This window comes from Oncorhynchus kisutch, linkage group LG5 (genome assembly GCF_002021735.2).
Source record: "Oncorhynchus kisutch isolate 150728-3 linkage group LG5, Okis_V2, whole genome shotgun sequence".
Taxonomy (NCBI): domain Eukaryota; kingdom Metazoa; phylum Chordata; class Actinopteri; order Salmoniformes; family Salmonidae; genus Oncorhynchus; species Oncorhynchus kisutch.
In genome coordinates this window covers 26,201,211-26,223,778 of record NC_034178.2, presented here as the reverse complement: position 1 = coordinate 26,223,778, position 22,568 = coordinate 26,201,211, and the positions used below count along the sequence as shown (strand labels likewise).

At 41.9% G+C, this 22,568-nt stretch overlaps 1 protein-coding gene across 1 annotated transcript; it reads right to left on the bottom strand.

Annotated features, from left to right (window-relative positions):
* Positions 1-46: 46 nt before the first annotated feature.
* Positions 47-13,430, bottom strand: lhfpl5a (LHFPL tetraspan subfamily member 5a). The gene is made up of 4 exons (XM_020482849.2): positions 13,227-13,430; positions 12,225-12,498; positions 10,256-10,504; positions 47-252 (listed from the first exon to the last, which is right to left on the bottom strand). The coding sequence occupies exons 1-4, from the start codon at positions 13,353-13,355 to the stop codon at positions 242-244; spliced, it is 663 nt and encodes a 220-aa protein (XP_020338438.1). The 5' UTR covers positions 13,356-13,430; the 3' UTR covers positions 47-241.
* Positions 13,431-22,568: the final 9,138 nt, after the last annotated feature.

The window sequence follows — 22,568 nt, the reverse complement described above, 5'->3', positions numbered from 1 at the left end:
GGAGGCAATGCAGTATATTCTATATTCAAGTAAAGCAAGGTCAGGGTATATTAATATGGAACATTTTATTATCACTTATCAGCGTTCTACCAGGTACATGTATTATTGTAAAGTGATGCACTAAAGTGGAGTTGATATTGCCTTTTAACTAGCTGGGGTTTATTTCCACAACACCACCACCTCACAGGTCCATCTTTCGTGTTGTATGTAGTACGTCTGTCTTCTGTGGTTGATAATGAGCTCAGGCTTCCTCTGAAACAGAGAGAAAGAGGTAAGACTCTTGTACTATGGGAGCATTCCTTTCCGACAGATGGCGTCACTCCTACTTATCCAAAGTAAATGCATGCTCTTCAATTGATCGCTGCCCGCACCTGCCCTACCGTCTAGCATCACTACTCTGGACGGTTACGGTTATGTGGACAACTACAAATACCTAGGTGTCTGGTTAGACTGTAAACTCTCCAGACTCGCATTAAGCATCTCCATTCTAAAATGAAATCTAGAATCGGCTTCCTATTTCGCAACAAAGGCTCATTCACTCATGCCGCCAAACATACCCTCGTAAAATTGACTATCCTACCGATCCTTGACTTCGGCAATGTCATTTACAAAATAGCCTCCAACATTCTACTCAGCAAATTGGAGATAGTCTATCACAGTACCATATACTACTCACCACTGCAACCTGTATGCTCTCATTGGCTGGCCCTTGTTTCATTTGTTGCCAAACCCACTGGCTCCAGGTCATCTATAAGACAGGGCTTTGCCTAGCAAAGACTTATCTCAGCTCACAGTTCACCATAGCAACACCCACCCATAGCACATGCTCCAGCAGGTATATTTCACTGGTCATCGCCAAAGCCAACACCTCCTTTGGCCGCCTTTCCTTCCAGTTCTCTGAGTTTGATGACTGGAACTAATTGCAAAATCACTGAAGCCTTATATCTCCCTCACTAACTTTTTAAGCATCAGCTGTCAGAGCAGCTTACCGATCATTGCACCTGTACGCAGCCCATCTGTAAATAGCCCACCCAACAACCTCATCCCCACATTGTTATTTTTTGCTCCTTTATACCCCAGTAGCTCTACTTGCACATTCATCTTCTACACATCACTCCAGTGTTTAATAGCTCAATTGTAATTATTTCGCCACTATGGCTTATTTATTGCCTTACCTCTCTAATCTTACTACATTTGCACACAATGTACATAGATTTTTCTATTGGGTTATTGACCGTATGTTTGTCGCACTGCTTTGCTTTATCTTGGCCAGGTCGCAGTTGTAAATGAGAACTTGTTCTCAACTGGCCTACCTGGTTAAATAAAGGTCAAATAAAAATCCCTCAACTGACAGAAGGTGCATGCGGAATCTTCACACTATCTAATGTAATCTTCACACTATCAATGCCTTTTCCTCATTTGGGCAAAAGTCTGTCCTCCGCCCTCTCCTCCATGACCCGGAAACCGATAAGTGGTTAAGGAGTGTGTTGAGTCATTAGTAGGTAAATGGAAGATGGTCCTACACTCTAGCCTCCTTTTGGCAAGGAAGCACTAGTGATTCCTATCTGAGTCCTTCGTGGAAGAGTTTTTAAATCTGCCATACCCCCATTGAATCAGCTATTGTTTTCTTGAAGGACAAAAGCATGAAAACATTTGAAATGATATGCTACTTATCCTTATCTATAAAATGTAGTGCTGAGCGATTAACCAACGTTAGGTTTTTAAACGGCTAATTGAGGACTTTGGATTATTCATTTCATTTGGGTTTATTCTGGGAGCACATTGCAGTTATTCTTTTACACCTGGTAAATTAGGTTACTATGGGGCAGAATTGGAGAGGGAGAGAGACTGAAGAATGCAGGATCAAGAGGTATAGAGGGCAGTTGCTTCGCAAGGTAATGTACACTATAGAGTGCATTCAGACAACTTGACCTTTTCCACATTTATTTTTACATTACAGCCTTTTTCAACAATGGATAAAGTTTTTTTTCTCCCCTCAATCTACACACAATACCCTGTAATGATCTTGGAGAAGGGCCTTGTTCAGGAAGGTGACCAAGAACCCAATGGTCACTGACAGCTCCAGAGTAACTATTTGAAAATGGGAGAACCTTCCAGAAGGACAACCATCTCTGCAGCACTCCACAAATAAGGCCTTTTATGGTAGAGTTGCCAGACGGAAGCCACTCCTCAGTAAAAGGCACATGACAGCCCGCTTGGAGTTTGCCAAATGGCACCTACATAACTGTCCATGATGAAACGAAGATTGAACTCTTTGGCCTGAATGCCAAGCGTCACATCTGGAAGAAACCTGGCACCATCCCTACGGTGAAGCATGGTGATGGCAGCATGGTGTGGGGATAGCTGTGCAGAGACTACCCATCCAACCTGACAGCTTGAGAGGATCTGCAGAGAAGAATGGGAGAAACTCCCCAAATACAGGTATGCCAAGCTTGTAGCGTTATACCCAAGAAGACTCTAGGCTGAAATCGCTGCCGATGGTGCTTCAACAGCGTACTGAGTAAAGGGTATGAATACTTATGTAAATGTGATATTTCATTGTGTTTTTTGTTTTTGTATAAATTTGCAAACATTTCTAAAGACCAGTTTTTGCTCTGTCATTATAGGGTATTGTGTGTAGATTGAGGGGGGGAAACGATTTAATCAATTTTAGAATAACGCTGTAACGTAAAATGTGGAAAAAGTCAAGGGGTCTGAATACTTTCTGAATGCACTGTATATACAAAAGTTTGTGGACTCCCTTTCAAATTAGTGGATTCGGACATTTCAGCCACACCCATTACTGACAGGCGTATACAGACATGCAATCTCCATAGACAAACATTGGCAGTAGAATGGCCTTACTGAAGAGCTCAGTGACTTTCAACGTGGCACTATCCTAGGATGCCACCTTTACAAAAAGTCAGTTTGTAAAATGTCTGTCCTGCTGGAGCTGCCCCGGTCAACTGTAAGTGCTGTTATTGTGAAGTAGAAACATCTAGGAGCAACAACGGCTCAGCCGTGAAGTGGTAGGCCACACAAGCTCACAGAATGGGAACGCTGGAGCGAGTTGCGCGTAAAAAAATGTGTCTTCGGTTGTGACACTCACTAACTAGTTCCAAACTGCCTCTGGAAGCAACTGTCAGCACAGGAACTGTTTGTTGGGAGCGTTATGAAATGAGATTCTGTGCTTCCAACTAAGGCAAAAGTCTGGGGAAGGCCCTTTACTTTTTCAGCATGACAATGCCCAGCATGCACAAAATGAGATCCATAAAGAAATGGTTTGTCGAGATTGGTGTGGAAGAACTTGACTGGCCTGCACAGAGCCCTGACCTCAACCCCATTGAACACCTTTGGGATGATTGGGAATGCCGACTGCGAGCCAGGCATAATCGCCCAAAATCAGTGCCCGACCTCACTAATGCTCGAGGCTGAATGGAAGCAAGTTCCCGCAGCAATGTTTCATCTAGTTGAAAGCCTTCCCAGAATAGTGGAAGCTGTTATAAGCAAAGAGGGGACCAACTACATATTAATGCCCATGATTTCGGAATGATGTATTTGACGAGCAGGTATCCACATACTTTTGGTCATGAAGTGTATCTCTACCAGTATTACTTATTTACTTTGAAGAACTACTGAAATTGTTATTTAGGCAGCAGCTCTAGAGATGAGAGGATGACATGGAATGAAATGATAGCAAAATGATAATCAAACAAAATGTAATATGCACAATGAAATATTTTACTGGTTGCTAAAATTCAAATATTTCAGTTTGCTACAAAACCAGCAAGTATAGTGTAGAGAATCATTGTACTATAAACCGCTGTAAAATGTATTTTCCATCACCAAAAATATTGTATTTTCAGCTGTTTGAAGTTGGTGTACAAAACTGAAAGTAAAATACGAAAACATTTAACTTAAGAACGGGAATTCTAGGAATAGTGCACATAGAACAGATATACCGCTTTTTAGACTTTCTTTCAATGAGAATGACAGATCTATAACTTTTTTCTTTGTGAATTTGGTTCGCCAAAAAAGTTACATACTGCAGGTTTAATGTTTAAGAAAAGAATCAAAAACCGTGGTGATATTTTTTTTACATTTTATAATCGAACCACAATTAACATCAAACATATTGCTCAGTACCAGGCACATGCGCAGAGAGGGCTCTACCTGTGCAGAGCACATGCCCCTTTACCCTTCCAGTCTCCTTTTCGGTGGTGGCAATTTCCCCCCTAAAAACATATTTTTTATAAATGTTTTGTAGTTCTGAACCCACTGCCCCCGCAAGTCATTAAATCCTCCTCTATGCTTCAGAACCATAAAGTTGCAAGTCTTGATTGTTAATCAATGACCAGTCAATGGCATGCAAAGGCGGCCACACATATCCAGATTAGTGACCAGAAAGAACTTTAATTTCATCCAGTTTTGCCTGGCAAAAACAACGTAGGCCTACATTTATCATCCATATTAAATACAGTTTAGCAATCTACTACCGGCTCATCTTTGCCCGAACCATAATAGGCTACCTGGCGATTTGATTGATCATTTTCATATTTCAAATTGGCCTAGTTTCGGCGGCAACTCGCTATGTCAGCTGTAACATCGCACTGCCGTCAATATTATGGGATGAAGATGTAACATTCTGGCCAATTTATTACGATATTTGTGAGGAAGAACAGGGCTACCCGGCTGGCAATGAGCACACTGCAGGCAGGCTGACCTCCAAAGTGATGGTACACTGCAGACAGAGCATGCTTTCCATCCGATCTGGCAACTGCCTCTACAAGTAGGCCGTATTATTTTGCTTTATCTGGACTCCAGTGAAGTGACATGATACAGTTGATTAGGTACACCCATCTCGTACCATTGCCTCCAGAACAGCCTGGATTATTTGGGACATTCTACAAGTTCTCGGAAACGTTCCACAAGGATGTTGAATCCTGGCTGAGGAAGGTCACCAAAAATCCTGAAATGTCCATCCCTAACCATAACATTTTCCGACAAGATATTACTGCCAAAGTAGGCGGAGTTGCAATCTACTGCAGCCTGCAGAGTTCTGTCATACTATCCAGGTCCGTGCCCAAACTATTTGAGCTTCAACTTCTAAAAACCTACCTTTCCAGAAACAAGTCTCTCACCGTTGCCGCTTGTTATAGCCCCCCCTCTTGCCCCCAGCTGTGCCCTGGACACCATATGTGAATTGATCGCCCCCCATCTATCTTCAGAGTTCTGTTAGGTGACCTAAACGGGGACATGCTTAACACCCCGGCCATCCTACAATCTAAGCTAGATGCCCTCAATCTTTAAAAAATTATCAAGGAACCTAACAGGTACAACCCTAAATCCGTAACCATGGGCAGCCTCATAGATATCATCCTGACCAACTTGCCCTCTAAATACACCTCTGCTGTCTTCAATCAGGATCTCAGCGATCACTGCCTCATTGTCTGCGAGCGTAATGGGTCCACGGTCAAACGACCACCCCTCATCACTGTCAAACACTCCCTATATAACTAATCGACCTGGCCTGGGTATCCTGGAAGGATGTTGACCTCATCCCATCAGTAGAGGATGCCTGGTTGCTCTACAAAAGTGCTTTCCTCTCAATCTTAAATAAGCATGCCCCATTCAAAAAATGTACAACTAAGAACAGATATAGCCCTTGGTTCACCCCAGACTTGACTGCCCTTGACCAGCACAAAAACATCCTGTGGCGTTCTGCATTAGCATTGAATAGCCCCTGCGACATGCAACTTTTCAGGGAAGTCAGGAACCAATATACTCAGTAAGTTTGAAAAAGCTAGCCTTAGCTTTCCTAACAGAAATTTGCTTCCTGTAGCACTAATTCCAAAACTTTTTGGGACACTGTAAAGTCCATGGAAAATAAGAGCACCTCCTCCCAGCTGAGGATAGGAAACGCTGTCACCACCGATAAATCTACGATAATCGATCATTTGGGGCGGCAGGGTAGCCTAGTGGTTAGAGTGTTGGACTAGTAACCGAAAGGTTGCAAGTTCAAATCCCAGAGCTGACAAGGTACAAATCTGTCGTTCTGCTCCTGAACAGGCAGTTAACCCAGTGTTCCTAGGCCGTCATTGAAAATAAGAATTTGTTCTTAACTGATTTGCCTAGTTAAATAAAGGTAAAATAAAATTTCAATAAGCATTTTTCCACTGCTGGCCATGCTTTCCACCTGGCTACCCGTATCCCGGCCAACATCTCAGCACCCTCTGCAAGCAACTTGCTGTTAGCTTGTACGATTCTTTCCAGTCTCATTCGTCCTCTCCCATCAACGAGCTGTTTTCACCCACAGGACTGCTGCCGACTGGGTGTTTTTTTGTTTGTCGCACCAAGACACTGTCTTGCGTGAAAATCTGGGAGGGCGGCCATCTCTGAGATACTGGATCCGGCACGCCTGGCGCCAACGATCATACAGTGCTCAATGTCGCATAGGTCACTCATTTTGCCCATTCAATCGAACAGTAATTGAATGCCTTGATGCCCGTTTGCCTGCTTTTATATAGCAATTCACGGCTACGTGACTCACTGGCTGTAGGAGCAATCCATTTTCGTGAACCAGGTGGTATACCTAATAAACTGGCCGGTGAGTGTATATCCCTAGTTTGTACTGGCTTCTAACATGAATGACTTTCATCTCCAAATGCAGGTGTAAAACAGTTTATTTCTGTAACCGATATTGCGCTTTGAAAATTGCGTCGTCGCTGTTTATCAGGGTTGGGTAGTTAGTTACTATGCAAAATGTGTAGAATTCCCAAATCAAATTTTATTGGTCACATACACGTGTTTGCAGATATTGCAGGTGTAGCAAAATACTTGTGTTTTTATCTCCGACAATATCTAACAATTTCACAACATGTACCCAATACACACATCTAAGTAAAGGAATGGAATTAAGAATATGTAAATATATGGATGAGCAATGTCACAGCAGCATTGACTAAGATACAGTAGAATATAATACAGTATACACATATGAGATGAGTAATGCAAGATATGTAAACATGATTAAAGTGACTAGTGTGCCATTTATTCAAGTAGCCAGTGATTTGAAGTCTATGTATGTAGGCAGCAGTCTCTCTGTGCTAGTTATGGCTGTTTAGCAGTCTGATGACCTTGAGATAGAAGCTGTTTTTCAGTCTCTCTGTCCCAGCTTTGATGCACCTGTACTGACTTCGCCTTCTTGATGGTAAAGTGGGATGAACAGGCAGTGGCTTGGGTGGTTGTTGTCCTTGATGATCTTTTTGGCCTTCGGGTGACATTGGGTGCTGTAGGTGTCCTGGAGGGTATGTAGTTTGCCTCCGATGATGCGTTGTGCAGACCTCGCTACCCTCTGGAGAGCCCTGGGCAGTGCAGTTGCCGTGCCAGGTGGTGATACAGCCCGACAGGATGCTCTCAATTGTGCATCTGTAAAAGTTTGTGAGGGTTTTAGTGTCAAGCCAAATTTCTTCAGCCTCCTGAGGTTGAAGAGGCGCTGTTGCACTTTCTTCACCACAGTGTCTGTGTTGGTAGATAGACCATTTCAGTTTGTCAGTGATGTGTACGTCGAGGAACTTGACGCTTTCCACCTTCTCCACTGCGGTCCCGTGGAGTGGGGGGTGCTCCCACTCCACGCTGTTTCCTGAAGTCCACGATCCTCTGTTTTGTTGACGTTGAGTGGGAGGTTATTTTCCTGGCACCACACTCCCATACTTCGGGGCAATAGTAATTTCATTCAGTTACTACCTTTGCTTTCTTGGGTACAGGAACATGTGGGATATGGAGAGATTGAATATGCCAGCTGGTCCTGCGTATGTTCTGAGGACGCGATGTGGCTGGTTTTCCTTTTGTAGTCCAGTCACACACATTTCCTAGGTGGCACACTGAATTGTGCGATTTTACCTGTAAACAACAGGGTTGTGAACAGTTTGAAGTTGCATGCGTTGCAACCTTTTGCCACCTAGGAAGTGTGTGTGACCGGTCCTTCTCAAATAGACCATAGACATAATTTATACACACACAGAGAAGTCAGCTCCGACAGATCCAGCTCAGAGCCATCGGCAGCATCTTTGAATTTAGAATGGAAAATGTATGTTTATTCAGCTAATGTTAGTGCATTGAATCGTAATCCAACAGAATCGTTTCCAAATTTTGCGAGGATTACTGCATCGCCAAAGAGGGGGGTAAAATTAAGCTCACTAAACTTCTAATCGGTCAAAACCATTTGATTTTGAGATGGGTGAAATCCAAGGGTGGGCTATATATTCATTGGCTATGTCATAGCTCATTTGTAAATTATAAATATTCATACATTTCTAACGCAAACAGTTAATCTGCAAAAATGATAAGTTAATTAGTGGGTGAGAACCAAAGTGTACACCACCTCCAAAACTACACTACCTCCCCCTTAATCTGGTAGTGGGGTGGTAGATGCCTAGACTCCCTTATGGCTCAGATCAGGTGCCTACATAGTAGACATACATCATTTGCACACACACACCTTAAAGTACATAATTTGCGCACACACCCTACATTACATCATTTACACACACACACCTTACAGTACATAATTTATACACACACACACACACACACAGTCAGCTCAGACAGATCCAGCTCATGATATCCATCAGCCCCAGATTTTCATTTAGAATGGAAAATAAATGTTAGTGCATCGAACCGAATCGCACCAACTCATTTCAAACTAAAACGTATCGCCCTGTATCGTATCGGAGCCCATGTACTAGATACGTATCGAATCGTCTTGAAAGGCAAAAAATGCACATCCCTAGGAGTGGTACATGTGGTTATTACACACTAGTTAGGGGTATACAGTTGTTAATACATACTGGTATAAGGGGTTATTTAAGTCACACTGAGACCAATTCACAGATGAGCCCAATATTCACATCAATATTCACATCAATACACAAAAAGCAAAACACAAAGGTCCTCAATCATCCTTTTGAATTTCCTTAGAGGCACCAATTCATCCAATTTTTTTTGACAGTTTTGGAGATTCCAAAAGTACGGTGCAAATAAACTAAAATCAGATATACCTAAATCAGTAGAGATGGAAGGAATTAGCCATTAGCCAGAGTTAGCCATCCCTTAGACCATGTCTGTTATCTCGGAAGTCTAAGTTAACAACGAAGTAAGGTATGGCTGAAGTTTATGCAGGAGGGCTTTAAAACATTTTTTTTCAAAGTGCAATGCATAAATCTATGAGCCTTTAAAGAAGGCCAGCCTACTTTCTGATACAGAATGCAGTGATGCGTACTGAACCTGTCGCCCATAATAAAGTGTAGTGCGCTATGATAAACAGCGCCCAATGGCTTCAAAACACTGACTGCTTCGCTCATATCGACAATATCGCCATCGTCTTTAACTGGTATGGATGTCGACTGAATAATTCGTTATTTAATGAAAGGTATTACCTATTCCTATAAAAGATACCCAGATATTTTGAAGTAAAGTATTACAAAATGGTGACATTTTAATGTACTTATTATATTGCGCTGAAGAAAGGACGTGACTAAGAGTTTCATAATATTCCTTAGAGACTGAGGAGGAAAGTTGTGGTAAAGTGGGTTGGGATGTTTGAAACTTCCTAAGGAGATTTTAAAGGGCAGCGATGAACCTTAACAGTAATTGCTGTATTACATTGTGGCTAAACACTGTTGGTTACACTAGTCTTCCTCTGTGTTTCTAAACGGCACATACAAGACCTGCAAAGTGGTGTCACAGCACCACTTATTGAAGATCTACACAAGTTCTCTGCTCTCCCAATGAATTCCTCTCACTAACTGCCCATAGTGTTTCGAGAGGTTGCTTTGCCTAAATGTATTTTTAATAATGGTGCGTTTGAAGTCGTCTCGGTTTCTCATTAGGCCGTCTGTGATATGATATAAACTCTCTGGGTGATCTGATTCCAGCACTAATGACTTATGTGAGGACAAGGACAACAGTCAGAGAGGAACATTCTTTGGAGGAATGCCTTGTTTCGGAGGAAGAATCTGCTCACACACATCAACATCAGTGCTAGAAATGATGTTATAGACTTCATCTTTTCCCTCTCTCTTTTGTCTCTCTCTCCACCACTGTTTTGAGTTCCAGTTTTTTTTTAATAGGACGTCTGGAAATCGAAGAGTTGAGGTAACATTTAATAATTCTATAATTCAACTTTTCCATGTACGTCCATCCCACTCCCCTACCTCTCACCCCTTTCCTCTTCTTCCCCCTCCTCCCTCCATACCTTTGTCTTTTTCTTTCCCGTCCACCTGAAAGTTGTCAGGCAGTAGCTGGTCCTGTCTGTTCCCCAGGGAGAAAGCTAGGAAGGAGAGGATGAGGGAGTCCATGATGCTGATGATAGCCAGGATGTAGGCCCAGCGCACCGTGCAGTTACCCAGGGTGTACTTATCTGTTCTCTGTCCACACATCCTCTTCACCTCCTCACTGTCCCAGCCATCAGGGTAGATCATACAGCCTATCACCATGCAAGTGGCTAGGAAGGGGGGTGGGACAGAGAGAAAGTGATGGACCTGTTAAAAAGCTAATTGTAGTACAGGTGACTCTGGAGGGGGCGGGAGCAAGACAGATGGACGGACCAACAATCAGTTAGGTAGATGGACAAGACCCACACAGCAATGAAAGCTACAGCAGTAGTTGCTTGGCAACTCCAGTCTGATGAGTAAAATAGACTTCATCCATAATTCACCCCTAAGCTCAGCCATCTCACCTCGACACGCTACGCTACGTGTGATATCACATTACCTGTCCTGAAACATTACACACTCACTTTCTAACCTGGCACATACAAATTCACTTTCTATTCTCTGAGCATATACTCTCTCCCTTTTGAATTCAGACTCAGCTTCCTGAGTTACATTTGGCAACAGTTTGCCTTGTTCTCTTAAAACTCGCTCATGGTCCTGGAGAGTTTATGGGTATGTTTTGTTCTAGCCCAGCATGAACTTATTTAATTAGTTGAATCAATGTGCCAGTGTTGGGCCAGTACAAAAGGCTGCACCACAGCTTTCCAGGACCAAAGTTGGTGACCACTCTGGATTTCCTCTTCCCTCAAGGTAGCTGTCCTTGGAGCTGAAATACTCAGTTTAACTAATTTTGTTCATTTCCCGTTGAGGTGTTCACTCAGTGATGTTGCAGCCTACTTTTCAGAAGTAGATTAAAGGCCGTTTTCACCACAAGCACAAATAGACTGACTGTGTTGCCATGGGGAAAAGCCTCAGTGTCGCATTACTCACAGGTGGGGGATTGGTGGAGGAGGAAGAAGAGAACTGCTACTTTAAGTGGAACAATACCACTAATCAGACACAATACTTAGCCTACAAACAAGTAAACAGCACTGAACACACACTATCCTAATCATACACAGTAACAAATTGCTGGAAATTTACAGATAATTTTTTGTTTCTATATTACCGTACTGTAAAGAGCAACAAGGGGGATCAATATTCTTCTACATTGCTGTATTTTTACAATACAATATTACAGTAAAGTACTGTATAAGCTGTTTTGCTGTATATTTACAGCGGTATACTGTGAATAATGGTGTGTTGTGGGAAAACTTTGTGGATGGCAAAATAATCTCTGGCTCATTAACATTGAGGCATGCCTTGTGAGAGGCTATATTTGTTGCAACCATTAATACAAATGCTGTACCCCACAGAATACAGTACCATACCATATCTGATTATTCTAAAAACATTTTCCCATAAATTTACACCAATCCCATGTAATTACAGTAAAATATTACAATTACAGTAGCAAGAGTCTGCTAAATTACCAAAATTTAAAAATGCAAAGCACACTGCTGGGTATTATAATGATCTCCACCCTCAAACGTCTTCAATTGTAGGCTAGTGAAATACAGAAAAGGTATTGAAATACCTCGATCAAATACACTGTCCATCATTGGCACTAGGTGCCTGCACTATAAAGCAAACTGTTTATTAACCCTTGTGCTTCCAGTAATGCCCTATACATTCTAGAAATACAGCATGTTGCTATAGTCAGGTGTTCCAGTAATATGCTGAACATTTGTGTTTCAATAAAGGTCCTATAAATCTACAGTAATTTACTGGCTTTTGTGCTGCCAGGAATTTATTGTAAATGTACAGTAACCTACTGACTACTGTGCTGCTGGTAATGTACTGTACAAATTAAAGGAAATGTTTCAGTGTATAGCTTCTTCTTCTACTCACAGGAGGCCAGCTGCATCCATGCGCATATCTTGTAGACGCTGCCGGCATTACAGAAGAAGAAGAGGCTGAAGCAAACAATGCTGCCCACCACCAGCAGCATGGATATGCCAACGAAGAACATGGCTGTCTTGAAGGCCCCGGATGGGATGGAGCCGAAGTCCAGCGCGCTCCCTTTGCAGATGAGCTCTCCGGTGAGCGCGTTCCCGATACAGTAGTGGAACAGGCCAAAGTAGCCCGCCTGCGGGGTGTTGACGCTGTCACCGATCCAGTAGGGCTGGACAAGAGGGACATCAAGAACAAGAAATATGCACACAAGGGTTTTGGTTACTTACAGCATCATCGGGGGGTACAAATTAACAAAAGAACACCAGAGGATGACACAGGAAAATGTTAACACTTATGGTGGCCTCCCAAGTGGTGCAGCGGTCTAAGGCACTGCATCGCAGTGCTAGAGGCATCACTAAAGATCCGGGTTTGAGACCGAGCGCATTTGATACCAATGAGACGGTGCACAATTGGACCAGCGTCGTCCGGGTTAGGGGAGAGTTTGGCCGGGATGTTCTTGTCCCATCGCACTCTAGCGACTCCTGTGGCGGAACCGACCGCATGCACGCTGACAAGATCGCCAGTTGGACGTTTCCTCCGACACATTGGTGCTGCTGGCTTCTGGGTTAAGCAAGCAGTGTGTCAAGAAGCAGTGCGGCTTGTCAGGGTCGTGTTTCGGAGGACGCATGGCTCACACCCGAGTCCGGGAGTTGCAGCGATGGGACGACTGTAACTACCAATTTGGATATCACGAAAACCTAACCTTAACCCTTATTCAAACCTACCCCTAATCTTAGCAAGCAGTTGTTTAACAGATTTTGTTGATAGCAGACACATACAGATGGTTATATCCAAATAAAGTGGGGCCAAACTTATTTCCAATGTGGTCCTCAGGATATAACACACAGCAATGTTAATCTAGAAATAGTTTCTGAGAAGAAATAACTGTCTACTGACCTGTATGAACACCACCATCACCAAGATGGCGAAGCAGATGGTAAAGATGGTCCACAAGACACCCACGGCGCGCGCGTTACGCACGTAGTTGGTATGGTAGATCTTAGCCGCTTCCTGCGCAGGGAGCATGGTGACGGTTGAAGAAACTATTTCTAGATTATTACTTTTTTTTATGGTTTCCAAGTCGAGAGAGGGGGGGGGGAATATTTATAAAAAACCCGTTTAGTTCCTTCTTTCTACACTCACTCACTCAGACGTCCGTAGGTATAGAGGTATGTATCCACTCTGCCTCGTCTGTCCTGATGAACACTGCTGCTCGGAAATTCAAAACCATGGACAGCTCCCGGTGCTGAAGGCGTCACTTACTGACATACAGTATCTCTCACACACTGAATGTAACAACCAACACGGACACCACACGGAACAGACCGATGAGTGGACTGGGTGCCCTGCACAACTGTCAGAATACCACCTGTTGAAGCAGTTGGTTCATAAATGAGGCATGCAGTGCAGGGTAGGCCTAGTGGGAAATTCCCTGGGTTTCTCAGGATTCCAATGAATGATTCATTGATGGTGGGAAACAGATCCTTGGAAGAACGAGGAAAGTTCTAGACAATTTTAATTTATTGATGGACGGATAAACGGGCTCTTACGTGGATAGTGAGAGTAATTTGGTGAGGAAGACACTGAGCCTTTTGTTGTCTACAGAGAAAAGCCAACGTAGGCTATAGGCTACACAGCCCTACTCAGGCATCTGAAAACAGTGGTGTCGCAGCAGAGTTTTCAACACTTCGTCAGTGGGCACAAAATGGTCAATGTGTTGTGATGTGGAAAATATCAACCACAGGATTATGTCACCATGATAACCAAATTTCAACAAAGACAAACCTTATATAAAATATTTTGAACATTTAAAAGAAAGTCAGATCTCCAATGTTATATCCACTATCAACATTTGAAGGACAGATATCTTCTGCTTAGTTCCATCTGTGCCACTGACTTAGTCTGGCTTTAATTCCAGTTTGTCAATAAATTAATAATTTATACTATGCAAGCAGAAGATAAATCTCTATTTTACAAACTAATGTAGTCTAACAGGGTAATGGCTCCAGAGGAGTCTTTTCATGATAATGACATCGGAGGAGATCCTAACCAATCTCCTAACCAATTGTGCTATTTTGTGTTTTTTTTTGCGTCATTTGTAAATTATTTTGTATGTCGTGTTTCTGCCATCTGTTATGACCGAATAGAGCTTCTAGATATCAGACAGCGATTTACTCACCTCGTACTGGACAAAGATTTTTTCTTTAACAAGATCGGACGTTAAGGATTTACACATTTAACATGGTTGCACATGTTAAATGTGCAAACTGAGGGGGGAAAAACAACTCTTGACCACCTTTACTCCATGTACAAAGCTCTCCCTCGCCCTCCATTTGGCAAATCTGACCATAATTCTATCCTCCTGATTCCTGCTTGCAAGCAAAAACTAAAGCAGGAAGCACCAGCACCAGCACTCGGTCAATAAAGAAGTGGTCAGATGACACAGATGCTAAGCTACAGAATCTTTTTGCTAGCACAGCCTGGAATATGTTCCGGGATTCTTCCGATGGCATTGAGGAGTACACCACATCAATCACTGGTTTCATCAATAAGTGCATTGATGATGTCTTCTCACAGTGACTGTATGTACATACCCCAACCAGAAGCCATGGATTACAGGCAACATTCGCACTCAGCTAAAGGGTAGAGCTGCCGCTTTCAAGGAGCAGGACTCTTACCCGGAAGCTTATAAGAAATCCCGCTATACCCTCAGACGAACCATCAAACAAGCAAAGCATCAATACAGGACTAAGATCGAATTGTACTACACCGGCTCCGACGCTCGTCGGATGTGGCAGGGCTTGCAAACTATTACAGACTACAAAGGGAAGCACAGCCGCGAGCTGCCCAGTGACACGAGCCTAACAGATGAGCTAAATTACTTCTATGCTCGCTTCGAGGCAAGCAACTTTGAAGCATGCATGAGAGCATCAGCTGTTCTTGACGACTGTGTGATCATGCTCTCCGTAGCCGATGTAAGAACTTTAAACAGGTCAATATTCAAAGCCGCAGGTGGAATCATATAAAGTGTGCGTGTTCAAGATACCTGTGACGACATATGCACGCTATGTGGAAATCTTCACCATTTCTGTAATAATCTGCACAGAATCTCGAACACAAACCTGTAGGAGGGGGTAGGAAAGCGATATCTATCTCTGAAAAATACTAGGTCAAATCAGGATGTCAGTGATATTCAGGTCGGGAAGTCTGAGCTCTAGAAAGGGGCTGTGTTCCCGAGTTGGATGACCGGTCAAAATAATTTTTTTCCCTGTCAGAGCAAAAAAAAAAATCCCAGTTGTCTTGAACGCACTGAAGTCGGAAGTGAGAGATTTCCGAGTTCCCAGTTGTTTTGAACTCGGCATCAGATTGTAAATTTGGTTACCAGTTTAGACCCTCATTTCCAGGGATTTTTATTTAACGTGTAAACTTCTGTTTCCCACCCATTTATTGATAAATCCCCCATCTACGTGGGAACTCCAAGACTGATGGAAAAGCATTCTAGGTGAAGCTGGTTGAGAGAATGCCAAGAGTATGCAGAGCTGTCATCAAGGCAAAGGGTGGTTTGAGATATTTAATGGAGTGAGTGACAGTACATTATCTACCTCACTTGCTTTGGCAATGTTAACACATGTTTCCCATGCCAATAAAGCCCCTTGAATTGAATTGAATTGACAGACAGGATTTGGGGGCTCCATGTTACCCACTTTACGACACTTGAACCTTGCATGTCATGTGTCACGTGTCTGGTTCACAACAAGTCATACCATCAAAGCAACATGTGCATTGAAAATTCAGGGAAATTCATTAATTTGGACATGTGCTCAGTACCTGAAGGGTGAATAGAAAAATGTTCACATCAGACCCCTGAAGGTGGTAGCACATTACTGCCATCTAGTGGATGTTACCTTTTACAACAGGTTATTCTGTAAATACACTACAATTCAGAATTAATGATACTAACTTCAACCCATGTCAGATTTAAGAATATTGGATACCTTATTGTACATATAGTACCAACATATAAAAGCATAATAATATCGACTTCATCCAAAGTGCTTTACCTTTTACCTAAAAACAGGCATTTGGCGAGTAGTGAATAGATGTTTAAAGACAGCAATTACATTCACTTTTTACATATCAAGAAGAGGAGGGGAGGTAAGGGTGAAGAAGTTTCTTCAACCAAACCCATGCACACCAATCTATCCACTCTCTCCCCACACACCCACATCCCTCCATACAAATGCCATATGTCAACTTTCAGTAAAAACAACACGAAGTGAATTTAAACATTGAATTAAACCGATTGTCGAGGGAGCGCGAGAGAGGTTGAGTTAATCCACTTGCTTTGGTAATGTTAACATATGTTTCCCATGTCAATAAAGCCCCTTAGAATTGTATTTGAATTGTGTGAGAGAGAGAGATAATCACTGTTGTACATTCCATTTAAAATAGTGTAAAACTGTTCTAGAGTCATGTTGTCTCAGCACAGTAGGGTACAGCAGGGTTAGCGAGATATCCAGACTTACAGCGACGGGGGCCAGGATTATTGCTTCTCATCAGGGTGTAGTAGGAGACGGTAGTGCAAGACTTTGAGAGCATCATGTCCACTTGATAGGGCTGAGTGACTGAACTGTATGAATGGTCCTGTCAGTGTGTGTGTGTGTGTGTGTGTGTGTGTGTGTGTGAGAGAGAGAAAATGTGTTTGTGGGGAGTGAATCAGTAATATTAGACAGGTTCCGTATCATTGATCATCAACCCCCCCACAGGGAGTATGTGCAGATGTAGGATCTTCCTTTGATCATTTTCTCACAGCAGGAAAATAATTATGCAGCAACAAGAAATATGAATTATTGTGTGGATTATAATTATTTCACATTTTTGTAAGGTTTGATAAATATTTAGGTAGGGCAAATCAAGTTTGACTTTTCGAAGTGGAAATTACAAACTTCAGCAGCATTTTTAAACCTTGAATACGCTACATTTGCATTTCCTGAAATTTCCTGCAACAACAGGGTGATCAAATTAAGATCCTACACAGTAGGCCAATTGTCACAGCAATAGGCGTGTTCACAACTAAACGGTACAGCTTACGTCTGCCTTTCAATGAGCAGGAAAGGATGTCGGTGAAGTATACCCATACCAATAAAAAGGCTGTGACTTTTCCACATTTTGTTGTGTTAGAGCCTGCATTTAAATGTATTACATTTAGATTTTGTGTCGCTGGCCTACACCCAATACTCCATAATGTGAAAGTGGAATTATGATTTTCATTTTCGTTTTTACAAATTAATAAAAAATGTAAAGCTGAAACGTCTTAAGTCAATAAGTATTTAACCCCTTTGTTATGGCAAGTCTAAATAAGTTCAGGAGTAAAAATGTGCTTAACAAGTAATATAATAAATTATACATTTGATACATGTTATTTATTTTCCGTTATTCCATGTCCAATTTTGACACAATTAATGGGAAAACAAGCCACACTCCATTTTGACAAAATAACGAAACGTACACGGACGAAATGTACACTGCATGACAATGTCTAATGTTTGTAATGTTATTTGATGTTTGAAGTTTAGCTCAGGGCCATAGGCTACAGAGGCTCACCAGTAGGTGTCACTATAATGTTAGAATTGAAATAGCATTAGTTTTTACAAGGTCATCACGACACAAGTGAAAAGAGTCGGACTAAAATAAGGATTTATTCCTGAATTTTATCAGAGGCTTTGGGTAATTTTAAAGCATATTCTACCACTGATATGTGTAGGCTAGGATAAGGGTTCAGCACTAAAATGCTTCACTGTGCCCAATTTTCTGACAATTTATCGAGAAGTTGACAGATGTCAGCTATGTGAGTAATAAGGTAAACAATAGCAAAGCTTTCCTCCATCTTTTTTTCTTAAAATGTTAACCATCATAAAAACAGAAACAGATGGATTGTTATTTTATTTTAACTATTTTTTTTTTTATGGAGCGATCCATCTTTCTGCCCCCAATGTTTTATTAGGCCTGCCTACCCAATGCAATTACCCCAATTGCAATGTCAATTGTATTTACAAACCTAATTTGGATATTGTTTTGGTTTTCCATTATCACTGTCAACTCTCAGAATGACACGTCCAGATGATGCTCTCATGAAAACTAGACAACGCCTAAATGATCATGACATTGAAGGATAATAGGTAAAGAATAGTAACTGCCACCTGTCTCGTTGCATAATTTCACGATATAATCTGATGACTATTGTGCTGAAACAAATTAACGGTGCGCGAGACAATCGAACAATGCCGGTCTCGTGGGAGGGGCGGGCCGGTAAATCAATCAATCAATTAAATAAAATGCTCCCGCTCATCTGCTCCGCGGTTCATCCCGCCGGAGCCAAGTCTCATGAATAGACCACCCGACACGCATCTCCAGATGAACGGAAACGACCATCTGCTTCCGTTGATAGGGGGAGGTTGAAGATACATTGCTATTTTCAACCTAGTGAGATATATATATATATATTTGTTTTTTTGGAATAGCAGGTAGCCAAACATTAAATGTCAATTCATTTTAATGTTAAGGAAATGGGCTGACTAATATAAATGCGAAGATATTATTAAATGTGATGATGATAACTCTATTGGAACACGGCTATTTCTACCACAACAACCAGACGAATCCTTTCCATGAAGCATACATTTATAGACCTACTAGAAGGCTACGGGAACGATAACAACTGTCATGGTACCGTTTTTTTCCAGATGTAAGATATTTTCAAAACTCTTAAATACAGAACTAAACTGATAACGCTTCTAATGTTCAGAACCTTTGATTAAGCACTCATGGGGGTTTCACGCATCTTTCACCTCTGAGTCATTCAAACCAAATCAAAGTTTTCAGGGGAATATTTTGATTAGTCACCAATATATTAGATAAAATGACTAAATGGTGAGTCTATCATTAACGACCATTTAATCCAATAGCAAAACATACAAATGTCAAAACTGTTATTTTCAATGTACTGTATATAAATAGGAGTAGATGGTAAATATAATTTTCCATATAGTATTTGACTATAACTTGACATGCACCATTTTTTCCATTAATTTGTATCCAATGGCAGGTTGTGAGCATATTGAGAAAAATGTCAGTCTTACAGTTTCATTATCCTGATACAGTACATAGATATAGACATGGGAGGCTCCAGGGAGGGGCAACACAGTGCTGAAGCCCCCTCTAGAATAGTCCTAACATCCCCAAGAAAGAATGTGTTATTATATGCACAGATGTACACCGCATATTACAAGCACCCCTATGCAAGGACCAAGCTACCCCTTAGCTACCCCTTAGCCCCTAAGCTACCCCTCAGCTACTCCCCTGAGACTCTCTGCTGGAAATTCTTCAGCGTACAGTGTATCAATGAAATTCAGATAATGAGTGGAATATATTGTTATATACAACCCAGGTATTTCATCAGTGCATTGTACAATATAATTTCAAATGGTACCACATGACTACTTAGACTCTGTCCTACTGAAGCACACCGGTTGATGGAGAATGATTATGTAGTGTTTACAGCCACATCCATATATGATTTGTTTTTACCTTCCAACATAAATTGATATGAAATTGATACATTTGTGAGGTAAAAATATAGAAATGTACAGTGTTCAGCAGTTATCAAACTATATACGTCAACTAGACACTAGATACTTTTGTTCATATTAGTTATCATTTTTGAGAAGTTTGATTAAGTGATAGGTAATTGTATTGTTAACCATTGACAAGAAAATCATATCAAAGTAAAATTAATATTGCATTTTGAAAAGCAGATACATACTAAATCTCTGTATCTAATTTGATATATTGAACAACTGACTTTGTGAAGTTGTTGTACTCAGTCAATTGAAAATGTCCTTCGAGTTTTGAAACATGAGTCATTTTCATGATCTGTTTCGATTTTTGTGCTTAGAGTTGTGAAAATCGATCACATACTTGTGAAAATTGCACCAAAAATGGTTATTTAAAAAAAAAGGGAGAGAGAGGGACAGTGTAAGAGGCACTCAGAGAAAGAGAGCAGGAGGAGGAGAGATCAACATCAACGATGATAGCCATCAGCAGCTGTCGTCTGCAACTGTCCTTCTCTCCTTCAGGGGAAAGTTGTGTTTTGGCAACTAAGGACAAGGGAGGCCCTGTGTTTTTGGATAAGTAGCCTATTTACCCTGTGAGATTCAGTGTATCAGATAACCCCTTCATGATTGTGAGGTCACAAACAAAGCTGACCTGCAGTTAGTGAACAGTCTCAGTGGACCTATTTGATACAGGATACTGTTTCACATTTGAAAGGTTTTCCCTGAGAGTTGAACTTATATTTAAAAAAATGATCGGAAATAGGACTGTAATATGCCTATCTTATATAATTACACTTTTTAGCGTAATTATGCTTAGCCTACATCATCTCTCATGACAAAGTCAACAGTTATATTATATACTGCAGAGAAGGGCTGCCCAACCCTCTTCCTGGAGATCTACAGTCCTGTGGGTTTTCAGTCCAACCCTAATTTAACGCACCTGATTCTACTAATTAGCTGCTCAACAAGACTTTAACAAGCTGAATCAGATACGCTAAATTGGGCTGGACTGAAAACCTACAGGACAGTAGATCTCCAGGAAGAGGCTTGGGCAGCCCTGCTGTCGAGAGTCTATAATGATTTCCCTACTGTGACGTCCCTCCCGCTCTGTCTGCTGGGATCTTCTGTTTGGTAGTCTGCTTGTTGCAGGAGGCATTGCTGGGACGATGGTCAGCTGATTTGACGCACCTGGGCAGGCTTGGCCTGCAGGCTATAAAGAGTGGCCACACGAGCCAACACACTCTCTCTCTCTCCCACCTAACTGGCAGGCTGGCTGGCTTCCACCACCTTTAGTTTTTTGGTTTGTTTTCACCATACAACACACCATACACTACTGATCCTGCAGACATCAACAGCTTATTTTACATGTTTGTATTAAACCTATTCCTTTTTTTTTTCCGTGTAAGTTATGCGTGGGCTCTATTTGTTGTTACGAACTATGAGCCAGGTCGTAAAATCCAAACGCGCAGTGTTTTCTGTGCTGCGTCGACCTTCTGTGTGCCTTTTCAATTGTTCATCTGTACAGAGACTCTGTATACGTAAACAACGGAAAGGCATACAGAAGGCCTACACAGCAGAGAAAACATGAATGAATGGTGACCTTCCTGACCCCTGGTAACTTAATTACCCTCAATCTTAACCCCCATATCTTAAGGCAACATAGTTATGGAGAAACACGACACACTGTAGCTGTGTGGACGAAAGGGTACTTTGACTTGGGTCCATTTAAGTATTTAGATTGTTTTACTTTAGAACCTTGGCTGATTGTTAACCCAACCATTCAGCTTTCCCTGGTTGGTGTGTGTATGTGGGCAGAACTTCCCCTTAAAGTCCTGTCTTTCTTGTATTTCCTGTATGTGTTGACTGACTTGTACCTTCTAGTGGGCCTCAACAGTGCATCTCCAGTGGACCCTGTTCTGGGCAATTTTCTTAAGTTCTTTCCAAGTGGTTCTTGCCTGATCTTTTATTTGCTGCCTTGTGGGTTCCATTCATTCATGTACGTCATAGTCAGTGATTCATTTGATTTTCAACCAGGGAAAGCAGGTGTGCTCACTCTCTGGGCTAATCAATGACATACATTGATAGTAAAAAACAGCAGGACATTGTGCATCCTTGCACTGAGCAAACCACACATTAAGAACACTCCCCCTTTTTGCCCTCAGAACAGCCTCAATTCGTAGGGGCATGGACTCTACAAGGTTTCAAGTGTTCCACAGGGATGGTGGCCCATGTTAACTCCTATGCTTCCTACAGTTGTGTCAAGTTGGCAAGGATGTCCTTTGGGTGGTGGACCATTCTTGATACACACAGGAAACTGTTGAGTGTGAAAAACCCAGCAGCGTTACAGTTCTTAACACAAACCGGGGTGCCTGGCAGCTACTACCGTACCCCATTCAAAAGGCACTTACATTTTTTGTCTTGTCCATTAACCCTCTGAATGGCACATACACAATCCATGTCTCAAGGCTTAAAAATCCTTCTTCAATCAGTTTCTTCCCCTTCATCTACACTGATAGAAGTGGATTTAACAAGTGACATCAATAAGGGATCATAGCTTTCACCTGGATTCACCTGGTCAGTCTATGTCATGGAAAGAGCAGGTGTTCTTAATGTTTTGTATACTCGG